The sequence below is a fragment of the Mchenga conophoros genome, linkage group LG5 (genome assembly GCF_057382185.1).
Source record: "Mchenga conophoros isolate Kocher_MC1m ecotype Shallow Benthic linkage group LG5, M_conophoros_male_GT1.1, whole genome shotgun sequence".
Lineage (NCBI taxonomy): Eukaryota > Metazoa > Chordata > Actinopteri > Cichliformes > Cichlidae > Mchenga > Mchenga conophoros.
Window position 1 is genome coordinate 11788341 of NC_140530.1, and position 13191 is coordinate 11801531.

At 44.1% G+C, this 13191-nt stretch overlaps 1 protein-coding gene and 1 non-coding gene across 3 annotated transcripts in view; one reads left to right on the forward strand and one right to left on the reverse strand.

Moving 5' to 3' along the window:
- The window catches only part of fgd5a (FYVE, RhoGEF and PH domain containing 5a), a 34663-nt gene that overhangs the window by 1616 nt on the left and 19856 nt on the right, over positions 1-13191 (reverse strand). The window contains exons 7-20 of one of the 2 annotated variants that reach the window (XM_085273301.1): positions 11956-12112; positions 7764-7854; positions 7344-7394; positions 7146-7204; positions 6328-6399; positions 6056-6124; positions 3596-3679; positions 3429-3508; positions 3211-3307; positions 2721-2858; positions 2465-2567; positions 2219-2355; positions 1666-1767; positions 1187-1341 (exon numbers count right to left, since the gene is read on the reverse strand). In XM_085273301.1, coding sequence (XP_085129427.1) covers positions 1187-1341; positions 1666-1767; positions 2219-2355; positions 2465-2567; positions 2721-2858; positions 3211-3307; positions 3429-3508; positions 3596-3679; positions 6056-6124; positions 6328-6399; positions 7146-7204; positions 7344-7394; positions 7764-7854; positions 11956-12112 — 1395 coding nt within the window. Of the gene's footprint in view, positions 1-1186; positions 1342-1638; positions 1768-2218; positions 2356-2464; positions 2568-2720; positions 2859-3210; positions 3308-3428; positions 3509-3595; positions 3680-6055; positions 6125-6327; positions 6400-7145; positions 7205-7343; positions 7395-7763; positions 7855-11955; positions 12113-13191 lie in introns of both variants that reach the window. The other variant, XM_085273300.1, reaches the window with a different exon arrangement.
- Positions 1968-2039, forward strand: trnae-cuc (transfer RNA glutamic acid (anticodon CUC)). Its single transcript has one exon. It is a non-coding gene; the product is annotated as a tRNA-Glu (tRNA).

Here is a 13191-nt window from a genome sequence, read left to right on the forward strand (position 1 = left end):
ACACCTTCTGCTCATTCTCTTTATCAGCTTGTTTTGATTTCAATAGACTATTTTACTGTGAAACACTAAAAAAACATGATTAGTAGTTTAGTAGTACTTTTAGTGCCATTTTTATCAGCAAAAACTTGAAGTAATCATGTATGACTTTATCCCTCTCCACATCATTGTGGAGGAATTTTGCCCACTTTTCTTTACAGAGTTTCTTCAGTTCATCGAGATTTACTGGCATTCATATATGCACAGCTCTCTTAAGGTCCCACCAGAGCATTTCAATCAGGTTACGGTCTGTGTCTGAACTTTAAATGTTAAAAAGGCTCTCTTTTATTGTTGTGACACGCTTATATTTAACTTTAAGCAGAAAAAAAAAAAGGATGCAAATCTTCGTTAGGGAGTCAGAACAGATTTCACGGAGCGCCGTGAGAATGAATCCATTTTATTTGATATTTAAAAGAAAGTGCCTTGGAATTATTTTTCTTTTTATGTCATCCCATCCCAGGAGCCCCTCAAAGGAATCCAGTTTAAATCTTGGAAGACCTCCTGCTCAAATACTTTTCAAAAATAAATATATATGCACTCTTTTGAACTGTTTTTACAAGCAAAAAAAACCGACAACCTACAAAACAGGGCTGACAGTAAGTAACAAGTGAATTCAAATAAATTGTCATGGCCCATTATAATAATTGATGCCTTTTGTAAATCTCAAAGTCAGTTGGAAGAGAAACGAATCCACTTTAACAAACACAGCCTGCCACCTCCACTCTTTGCCAGTAAAATGGGGATGCTGCAAACTGCCACGTATTTATTAAAACAAAAAGTGCATTAATAAGCTTGCTGTCAGCCTTCACTGAGTCACACATTCTACCAAAACAGATCAGCAATAGAGGACATAAATGCAGATAAACGAGTGCAAACATTAAGAGAAGACAGGAGACTTGTTAACGGTCAGTGCAGCAATCTTACACGAGAAAGCGAGAATGCATGGAGAGTACATTATGCTGCACTGCAGGAGATCAGCTGCTCACTGCCTGCTGTCTAACATACCACACATGCCTTGCTACAGCTCCCTGGTGGTCCAGTGATTAAGATTTAGAGCTCTTGTTGCTGTAGTCTGGCTATGATTGCTAGTCAGAGAATGTGCTTTTAAAAGACACTCCATGAATGTGCTTGTAAAAGCTTTTGCACTGACCTGCGAGCAGTGTTTTGATCATCTGCTTTGAAGGTGTAGTAGAGTGTTTTCTTGTGGTACAAATGGAATACGTTACTGCTTTCTTCTCCCTCTGGCCTCTCAGTCAGCTTGACGGTAAAGCCCTGCAGAGGCAGACTCTCTGAAGCCACTTTATCCTGAAGGAAGCAGGCACAAGTTAAAAATGCCAATCTGGCCGTCAGCAGCAACAACAACTTAATAAGTTGCTCGTGCTTTGAGGAAAACAAAAGACAAAAGAAACAGAGAGAGGGAGAGAGAGAGAGCACAGAGATTCCCTTTATTAGTCAATAAGTGTTCTGCTCATGAGGCTGAAAAAGTTAAAGAAGTGGATATGTAGTTAAATAGCTGTCATGCACTCGAGAAGAGCTGGATAAAGGCAATAAGAATGTGTGAATGTGTTTGGGGCTGGTGTGGGAGACTCTGTGCCCCCTCACCTCACTGGCTGTGAAGGTGTAGAGCACCTTGTCTTTGAGGAGGAACCACAGTCGCTTCCACTTCCTTTTGCTCTTCTTCCTGCGCTGCAAACTCCCACTCATGGTGGAGCCCTCCACACCAAGTGACACCTGCAGATAATTGTAATTTATTAGACATTCAGAAACTCTAATAACAGGGATGATGAGTCAGCTGTTTGTTGCAGCTGTAAAGACAAATGAAAGGGTACAAAGTAGTGTGAACCCTAGTGGCAATTTCTGTGCACTGCAGGAAGCAGCTGGACTAGATTCCAGTGATGCCAGTACACACAGACATCTTCCATTCACACAGCTCCCTGGTGGTCTAGTGGTTAGGATTCGGCGCTCTCACCGCCGCGGCCCGGGTTCGATTCCCGGTCAGGGAATAATCTTTACTTTCCCCAATAATACAAGAGTATGTGGGATATGAATGTTTTTACAAGGTTTGCCTAAATATCACAGTGGTCCGTGTTACTTTGGTAATAAGAAGCAATACTCTCTTGCTTATAAAATAGTTATCAGGGTTTGAAAAAAGGGTAGAGATAACAGGCAGCGAGTAGTTCACCTGGGTCAGAGGGGATATGCTCTTTCGGGACTTCCACAGACTAGGCGGCTGCAGACTCTGGAAGACAGCGGAGAGGGGACGACTGGCCCGGTGAGTCCGAGGGCTGGAGTTATCACAGGCAGCTGACACACTTCCACCTGCAGGCAAATGCAAACTCATTTCCTTATCGAGGTAAACAACTGGAAATAATAAGGTTTACATTGTACAGTGAGTTTTGAAACAGGCACCAGGAAAGCTAAGCTTCACCTCTTTTCCTGAGCTCGGCATAACAGTGATCGCACACTTTAGCCAGTCTGTCTTTGAGGTACTTCAGAGGATATCTGTTTCTGGAACAAGCCCGGCACACCACCTGTGCGGACACATCAGTGACATCGTGATACATCTACAGTGAAAATCTCCAAAGTAACGGTAAAGTATGGTAAGATTATGTCCCCAATATCCCCAAACAAGTTTACAGCTAAACGCCAACCACGTTCGAGTGAGAGCAAACTTTGGGTCTGACCTTGCCACACGCATTGCAGTGGTGTCGTCTGAGAGTGAGGCTGAAGTCGGAGGTGCAGTTCATGCACATCATCACATGAGAAACTGGCACGAGGACAGGTGCAGCCTCGCCCAGCGCCATCCACAATTTCTCACGGGCCTGATTGGACAGCGATGTTGAGATGTTACAGCACGAATAAAGCTCGCTTTTTCAGAATTCAACTCTTAACCCTGTAAAGCCCGAACCACAAAATAATTGCCAGAAAAGTCTTTTTGTTTTCAAAGCCGAGAGAGTTTATTGAATCTTCTGACAAATACATATCATAGGAGTTGAACTGCAAGTTATTGCCAGCAATAATAAGTAGACAGGGCTTATAAATGGTAATTTATTTAAAAAGTGAATCATCAAACCCTTCTCTTAGCTAATTCTGCACCCTTTCTTACAATGACTCAGATGAAAGTTCTCTTCTATGACAAATCGTATTGTGTTACACTGAAGTTATTTTTCCTACCTCACTGCAGGGCCCGCCAAATGTGCAGAGTCCCGCCGCGTGGTCCGCTATGGCTCGACTTAGCGTGTGGAACCAGTCCTCCCTTTCTCCAACAGAACTGAAGAGAAATACAGAAATACAACACACCTGATGCCCCTGATGTGCCTGACTGAATGTGTAGATTTCTTTGGAAACGACAGCCATTGTTCACATCAGAGTTCTGAATGTCAGCGGCTCACCTGGCAGAGAGTGTAATAGTGATGTCGGACACCTCAATCTTAAGACAGTTCAGCACATTGCCCAGCGTGGGTTTGCTCACCTGTGTGTGACAAACAAGACCAGATCACAGTGCAGTAAAAAGCAAAAAAGCAAAACGTGTTTATGAAACTTGGAAAAGTTCATGTACCTTCATCCCTGACAGAGACAGTGTGTTCTTGAGCCTGTATTTCCCATCCTGCTGAGGGTAGGTGTACAGCATTATGTCGTTCATCTGAAGGAGAAAAAGGAAAGAAAATATAAGAGGTATAGAAAGATTTCACTATTTGAGATATGATGGCTTATTCTCACAACATTTACTGAAACTGCCAACATTAAAAAAAAAACAAAAAAAAGAGAAACAATAAATTAATTCATAGTATTTTTTATTAACTGATTTATTTGTTGACTAAACTTTTGATTCGTTGTAGATTTTTACAGTTTCTTCTCCTGATGAGAAAATTATTTACCTCGGATGTAATATCACCTGCTAACACAAGGTGGTAGTGTTATATGAACTTAAGCACCACAGCTGCCCAAAACAGCACCGAGGGTAGAGCTGGTTAAGTACTAGGCTGTGTTTTCACAGCACACTCACCTCTGTGCATCCTGTCAGCACAGAATTCCCATGTATGCACACAACAAAATTAGGCATTACTGTAAGGAAAATGTTTATTTTCCTGTCAAACCTGAGGTATTTGAATCCCCTGAATTCACCAAGAGTCTATTGTGTTCTCACAACACAGACAAAAGAAATGACATCATCGGTCACACCTTATGTGTGCTCTAAACATCCGCTGGGGCCTTATAAGCAGCATCCAGGAATTCTCCACCCTGCTCTGGACTCCGGGGCTCCCCTCGCCTTCACAGCCTTCTTAGGCTACGCTGAGAACCAGAGCTGGGTGGAACTGGCCTCCTTCACCACAACAACAACACTAACAGCAGCAGTAACGCATTTCATTGGACGACTGGCTGGAGACAAAACACTGCATGATAGCCAAGCCCGAGCCCTGCCTACGACCTCTGTGCTCGAGCCGCCGCAGCTCTTCTGCTCCACCCTGCACTGCTCATTTACTCATTCCACAGAAATCCAAGCAAGCGCCAAGTTAACAGATTTCACAGACATGACCCACGAGACGCAAATTATATCCACTTGAGCAACCAAGACATTTACTTTTTTCGACAGTGGCATTTCATCTCCTTCCCTAAAAGCATCACCTCCTTTACCTCCCCCTTTTACTCTTTCCCTCTGACATCTCTCTAGATCTCCATCCTCCCTCTTAATCCCTCCTCTCACTCACTCAGCCTGCTTTTCTTTCTTTTGTGAGCCCTGGCTTGTGACATGGGTGCTGCTTCTCTCTGTCACAGAGGTGGTTGATTGCTTTCATCGGCGCCGTTTGTATTTCAGTTTCCCATTAATAACACCTGAACCTCTGGAGCTGTTGGCTTCAAGGGAGCAAATAGCTTTATAGTCCTAATAGCCTACAAGTATCAACCACTAACATTTTCAAGCTAGAGCTTATCAGTTTAAAAACAGCAAGAGACTGATGGAAGAGAACAAAATGAATCCTGAGTGTCTCAAATGTTACATGCTACCTGGAACACTCTATGGCAAATATGCTGCCCATGGAAATTCATAACATGAGACAGCACTGATTGCACATGAAACAATAGATGGGACTTCTCTATTTCACATTATGTGTTTGTGTAGCACCACCACCCCTCCTCCCTGCATTCTACAGGGTGTCTGGCCTTCACTTCGCTGTCAGTCCCCTCCCAATACACAGGAAGTCGGCATCTAGTGACCCACACCAAACATCCTGTAAGGAAGTGGGGCCCTGGAAAACAAGTCCTGGGAGGGGAGGAGGGGAGAGGAGGAGAGTGGAGAGGGAGGCCCTTGGCTAGATGGGTGTGGTGTTTAGTCGAGGTCTTACAGCCTTGGCCTTGTGCCCCCCACCCTTCCCCAAAACCTCACCTAACTTGTGGCACAACCCTGTCCAACATTCCTCCACATTTTCTGCAGACCACGCCAGCATTCATTTTAACATTACCTAAATAACACTGCAGGTGTTTTCTGTCCTCGTGCTGTCCATCCACACCTTGCTTAAAACCACACGAGTTTCTTTTGAACTCTAACTGAGATGGCACTTTCCAAAGATACTGAAATCACGAGGCTTTGTTTTGGTAAACGTGTGTGAAATAATGCAAAAAGCACTTGAAAGAAAGGTCAAGCTATAGCCAAATGTTTGATTAAGTCACTCAGGATAAATATTAAATACGCTACTTTGAACAAAGATTGGCACCCAACTGATTTATTGGTGAGGTAAAACTATTGGCTGATATTAGATATTTACCAGTCTTTCAGCAAAGGTTAATAAGGCTAATACATAAAAAGAAGAGATGGGAGAAACAACCTTCCACCATGTTACGAGTGTTTACATTGCACAGTTTGTCCACCACATTTCCTTTAATCTTTCCTATGATTAGCCTTTTTTAAAGATAAGCTAGGCTAATCACAGCTAATATTAGACCATTTCAAACTACTGAAGAAACAAAATAGTGAAATACTTTTAAGCTTTAACACCAGTAGTGTCCGATGTAATGCCATTACCAGAAACAGGTGCCGAGGTTGCCTACTTTTCCTGGAGACCTTCATGAGTGTGCCCTCTTTGACAAACATCTGCCAAAAGAAACAGTATAAAAGCTTTGCATGTTAGGTTGATGTAATGTTGTTAACTAATCCTTACAAGGGTGGGGGGGGTCATGACCAGTCTTTTTTATGCTTTCAAAGTGACCTCAGAGATCTGGCATTCAGATTTTGGTGTTGCTTTGTTTTTGACAGTGCAGCAGTAACGCTGTCAGACAGAACTACACGATGCTCACCCTTCCAGGTTTCAGAAGGTCCCTCTTCCCTTTCACGCTGTATTCAATGTGGACCAGACGCAACAAGTTTTCCTGCAGAAGAAGAGAAGCAGGAAGTTAGCGAGAGAGAGATTATCTAGTGATTGATGGAAGAGAAGACAAAGAACTGAACCATCCCTGTTTCTCTGTGTCTGCCATCCCTCACATTTTTAGTATCACATCCCTTTCCGACTCCCTCCCTTTCATGCCCAAAGAGAGATGTGCTACCACCGTCTGTCAGTCTCTGTGTGTATGTGCGTGTGTCAGGGCTTGTGCACAAATGAGAAAAAAAGTGTGATAAACACAGGAGGTAAGCCAAAGAGCCACATGGGAGCTCAGCAGTGAGGTGGGGTTGCCAGTTCATTCACAAACCATTCCCTCCCTTATAATTATCTCCATGAAGAGATAATGTGTGTGTGTGTGTGTGTGTGTGTGTGTGTGTGTGTGTGTGTGAGGGTGGGGGGGTCATATTCACCCTTTACACTGCTCCCTTTGTAATAAACACCTGGGACTTTCTGATGACATCATCTTTCCTTGCCTCTTGCGTAAATCAACAAGCTAAATGCCAAAAAAAGAGGAACAGAGCTCCCCTTCACTCCTGCAAGTCGTTTGGAAGAAGGATTCACGTGGGAGAAAAACCTCAGCTGTCTAATCTTGTCACGCTTGAAAATTGTTCTTTCATTGCCACGCAGAATAAAGACGCAGCAACTGCAACGGTGAGCTGTGAATATGTCAAACTCAACAGGGGCTACACAGTCTGAATGTAAACTCGCGGGGTGTATCCTGACTCAGAGACTCACCCCCTGTTTCAGATTGTCGTTGGCCTGGTCGGCTACCTCGGACACAATCACCAAGGCAGCTGCAACACAAACAGAGAAAGAAAAAGAGAGAGTGTTGGAACTTGGAACCGTCTCATTGGCTCTGACACAACAGCCAGGCACCGATACAGCTGCGTGCAAGTGTGCACGCGTGTGTCAGCACAAAGCATGCAGATTTACCCTGAGTGTCCTCGTATTCTTTGGAATCAGGAGAGAGGTTGTTCAGGTAATCTGGAGAAATCAGAGAGAAGATATGAAAACAAGACAAGGTAAAACAAGGTTAAATCTGAATTTGCAGGTGTGAAGCATCTACAGTTGTCTGGCCATAACTAGTGGTACAAATGAAACTGTATCTTTAAGTCCAACTTTTGCAAAAATACACACTGTTGAAAATGAGTGGTGGACCCCAGACAGCCCCAGCCCAGTATAACTCCTGGGATGCACAATACTATGCTGAGTGGCTACTGTTAGCTGATGTCAGCAAACCTGGCTGGTTAAGCTGCCACATAATTGCTCCAAGTGGAAACAACAGCTCATGTTAAGCATAAATAACACTTTGTCTTACAATTAAATATGTGCATATGTGCGTTTATGTGTTACCTGTGAGTAGCATGCGGTATTGAAGCACTCTCACTATAACCTGCAGCAGCTGGTGTTTCAGTGGGACTTCTGCTTCTTCTGGGCTTCTTGTCTGCACAGACACACACACACATATTGGAAATTTTAGAGGCTTGTAAAAGATCATCCATGACTAGTCTACATGGAAAAGTTTTTATTAGGGGTCATTTGTTGAATTGTACACTGCAGACATATTATTTCCGCAGAACAAAATTATTGTGAAATTAAATACCTTCTCCCACAAAAGATCTCACCCACATAAGAGTGCAACGGTGCCCCTGAGCTACACACAAAGAGCCGCTTCTCTGGCTCCCAAATAAGGTTAACCACTATTAGTCAGTGTTGCAAGTCAAGGGCACAAGTGACCAAAGGAAACCTATGGGACAGGATGACCTTAAAACATCTTTTCCACCAGTGTATAAAAACCTGAAGCGACTCCCATTATTCTGCTCGGTGCAGTCATTTGCAGGTGAAAGGGGACAAAAAGTGGCACAATCAGAGAGAGCTTTAGAAAATCAATCAGGATCTAATTGTCTCTGACAGGTATTTATGCCCTAAGCGGTGGAGAAGCAGTGGGGGTCTGTGTACTGTCTGTGTACACACACACACACACACACACACACACACACACACACACACACACACACACACACACACACACACACACACACACACACACACACAGAGTTTTTTTTCTAATCCAATGAAGTCCCATCCTTCATTAGCGAGGCACAGATAGCACCCTGCGGGAAACAGCATCTTCATCTTATTTACACCACACAAACGCATACACACTCGTGCACACACAGGAGCCCACGCAGACACAAACACCAGCTCTATCATCCAATTTCAGACGCATTCACACGTGCGTGCAGTGTGCAAATGATGGATCCCTTCCCACGTACACCCAGGCCGTGGTTGGTGATGAGATAACGCTGATTGGGGCTCTAAAAGGGGAGGGATGCGATATGACTTAAACACACCGCTTTGTCTTCATTATCTGAATTGCAGGAGTCAAAAAGTAACAGAAAGCTGAGGCCTCTTCTAGTGACGTCCACTCACCTACTCCTAAGGTTTCCGTGTATGAAGGTGTGGTTGGTTTTTTTTACCCCTCAGCTTCAGCCTTTACTTTTCTGTCTTCCTTCTTTCCTCCTCTCCCACTGATCACTGCATGATGCATTGAGAACAATAATAACTAGCTCTCCATTCTGTTTTCAGAGCATCCGCTCCACTCAAGTGTTGCTTGTAAATTGTCATCCAATTGACACTTGTAAAGAGGAAGTAGCTTTCGAGAGATGGTAATTAGCCTGCAGTTTGTTTGGGTGAGACCAAACGAAGGGGGAGAGAGGAGCGAATGTGCGATGCATTGTGCTGGCAAATAAACACCTCCACAGAAACGCAGAGATAAAAAAAAGAAGCCCCACACCTCTCACACTCTGTCACGGCCAGCTGATTTGCTGCCTGCACACAGAACTGATCTAATTGGGGAGTTGTAAAAGAGGCTGTGGCTCTAATTAGCTTCTGTCTGCCTCATTGCCCAGCTGCCTTTACAAGGATTTCACTCCATCGCTCTCTCTTCCCCCTATCGCTCTCTGTCCACCTGCTGCACAGCCTCCCACTGCCCCCCTAGGCTTCTGGCACAGGAGGAAACACGCAGCGTTTACACACATCTACGCTACCGCATGAATACTAATCCAACCCGAAGTGCTGTGGAAGGAGATTTCTGAAGTGTTTGCAGTTGAATGACATCCATGCAATTTGTGAATGACAATCGCCTTGCAAAGACAATCAGACACACACATGAAGGGACACAAATGAATTGGTAACAGAGGTAATGGGTAACACACAAGCACACCACGCTGTGTTGGCTCACGTGGTAAACGAGCAACACTGGCCGTCCAGAGGAGACTGTAATCCTGTAAGGGTCGAGCAGTGATCTGATCAGGGTCTGTGGCTACTTTATCACTGTCATCACCACATCCACAATGAAATTGCTAGCACTTATGCTGCAGCACTTTGGCTTGTGGCATTAAAAAAGCAATTGGCCGGGAGAGTGGAAAAAAGGAAACGGAGGTGTTGAGGGGAGGTAAGCACTGAAAATAGCCAGATCTAATGAAGATTGACTATTTTTAAATGCAGAAAAAAGAACAGCAAGCTGTGAGTACAATTACCCAAGTCAATGCTTGTGCTTTTTTGTAGGTATAATGACTTGAGATGTGCCACACAACCAGTATTAAACAACAACACAGCATCTCTCAGGAGCAGGAGCAGGTACAGTGTGCCTGTATGATTGTCTTTGCTCTCCCTCAGCCCTCTTTCCTCCTGATTACAGTGGGGTCACAATCACCATGTAACTCCCAAAGCAGTCCTTTGGTACAGCACAGCATTCATCACCCACACATAATGCCCTGGTGTGGGACTGTGGGAAGGACAGACTCCAGGTTACATGCTTATATGTAATAAGGGAAAAGTAAATGCAGGTTGAATATACAGTGACAGCTGGAGCGATCCTCCCAGGAGAATTTAATAGCGACTGCCACTCCGGGTGATACTTTCGGAGATGTAAGGCCAACCCCACATAAATCATTCAGACCAATCAAGCCATTCACGGCATATATTCCGGGTAAGAAGCAGTTTACGATGTGAGAAAAGGAGCTTATAGCCCCTTCATGTTGAGGCACGTAATTGACTTTGATCAAGGATATTTAGAGCCGAGCTTGTCCAAGTGTGGAAACATGTCGCAAGATTACGAAAGGTCGGTGTTTACTGTCCGTGGCTGCGAGTCATTTCTCAACTTCGCTCCCCCCTATTTATATTTGATCGGACAGAGCCAAAGTTTTTCTTTCTGGGAAGAGGCAGCTGCTGTTGAATATTCATGAGCGAAGACAGTTGGTGCCTTGTCCATTCATTTTTCTTATCAAACCACAAATGCTCGGAAGCATTGTGTCAGGCACTCATGGCGAATCAGCACACGGCATGGAGCTGGTGACACATGCATTTGGTTACAGAGGAGCTGAGCTGAATAGGTAACATGAGGCAGTGCTTTCTAATGATCTGTACTCTGATGAAACCAGAGGCAGATGAGGCTTATATAAAGACTCAATCATTTGAATGCTGTGTATGTGGGTTTATCTATATGCTTTCTTAATATACTGCGTCTTACTCAAAATATGTCAGTCGTGGTTGTTACCCGCTCAAGCTGTACATGTTCATATTCAGCAGGAGCACAAAGTAAGGATTATTAAGCGGACCATGCGTACAATTTTTTGAAAACAGTGATGAAATTAGACCACAGATCCTATTAGACTGAGCCTTTGCTGATCCCTTCACCCAAATCCAACCTCCTGGATGAAGAGACACGCTGGCAAAACAGTGAGTATTTGCTGTGGAGTGGGTATAGAATATGCGAGCATGGCAGCAGAAAGGTCAGTTAGATGAAAAAGAGAGGGGATAGAGGGGGTTTAGAAAGGCCAGCGTCTCCCTGTGGAAGCTGGGTGACAAAAATAAAAGCAGAGAGCTGTAAAGTAAGCACCAGGGGAAACACTAGGTTTGATTTCTGCACCCTGATTTACTTTCCCTCCATGAATATTTAAAGTAAACCTGAGATTTTACTTTTGTTTATGTTTTAAAAAAAAATACTGGATCATTTTTAGTGAAGGCAGCACGGTGACAAGGTGGTTAGCACTGTTGCCTCACAGCAAGAAGTTCAGTGAGTTCAATTCCACCATCAGGCCAGGGTTTTCTGTGTGGAGTTTGTATGTTCTCCCCGTGTTTGCGTGGGTTCTCCCTGGGTGCTCCGGCTTCCTCCCACAGTCCATAGACATGCACTTAGTGGGGATAGGTTAATTGAAAAACGCTAAACTGCCCATAGGTGTAAATGTGAGCGCGAATGGTTGTCTATGTGTTAGCCCTGCGACAGACTGGAGACCTGTCCAGGTTGTACCCTGCTTCTCGCCCTAAGACAGCTGGGATAGGCTCTAGCCCCCCCGCGACCCTGAAAAGGATAAGCGGAAGCGAATGGATGGATGGATGGGATCATTTTTCTGAACCCAAGCTTGCAGAAACAAGAAAACAAAGGAAAAATTGCAACAGAAAGAGAAAGTTGGCAGGAAGCACGACAAAGAGCTGTCTTTACTATGTGTATGCATTTTAGTCAGTCTGTTCAGTGTCTTACCTCAAACGTCTTGACGATTTTGGCGAAAGCCGGGTTTTTCCTGCAGCTCTCCTCGAGCAAAGACATGCTGCGGTCGTACTCGGAGATGTAGGTGTCAAACGCGCTGAAGTTGTCCCGACGTGACAAGATCACATCTGCAACTTTTGGACTCTCCTCCCTTCACAGTGGATAAAATCAGCGATTAAGTGCATGCTCTTTAATCACTCCAAGTCATTTTCTTGTTAAAGAAAGAGTCCCACACAAACATCCAAAGTCTGTCAGCTGAGCTCCAACTCGACATGAACTTTATTCCAGCAACGCTTCAGTTACTCAAGCCACACATTTCTCATCGGGATGTTTGAGAACCTTTAATGAGCAATTAATATATCCGTTGTAGTTGCAGCTTAAATTTAGTGTATCAACATGAGCCCATCATCGCTCTTTCCATCTTGGCTAAAGAAATTAATGCAGTTTTTTTTTCCAGAAATCAGGATGCAGCAGACCGTAGAAGAGCATAGATCTATGCTTAGCAGCAGGTAACAGGTGCTACCTTTGGTTGAGGAAGAACCCCTCTGTAATGAAACGATTATAACTGGCCTTTTAGAGTGGTGTTTTTTTAATTTTTTTTATTTTTTGCCTGTCCCATTTGGTTCTTTAGCCATCAGAATTGTTGTCTGAAGACCAACAAGGATACCCAATGGATTTATTTTGCCAAATGGATCATCGTGGCATTGCCGTATTGGTCCATTTGATCGACCTTTGTTTTTATTATTTCTTTTATTTTATTTTCAGTTGTTACAGACGGGACAGACATGAGTGAGAGATAGGAAAGGGAGAAAGAAAGAGGAAGGAAAAGAAAAACAGAAGGGGAGAGGGACAGTGAGAAAGGGGGGGGGGGAATCTCCTGGATCACCTGTTGAGAGAAAAAGAATAGAAAACAAGCAAAAAAAAACCCAAAGCAACATACTAAACACAACACCATCGCATTAATCTAGCTAAGTGTAAACAGCAGTAAATACTAAATATTCAATGTTGTTGTGCAGCACGCAGGACAGACAGCGCACAATGTGCTTTGAAGTAGCAGCCAAGAAAGGTGTAATTTAAGTCTACGAACAGTGAACACGCGTGTGCACACCTATGTGGATCAGCGCGCTTGTATTCAAATGGTTTCCACATGTAATGGTCTGCAAGAGGATGTAGAGAGCCATAGCCCTGTCCCCCAGGGCATGAAGCAGGCATGGAGGAGATCCAGGCCCC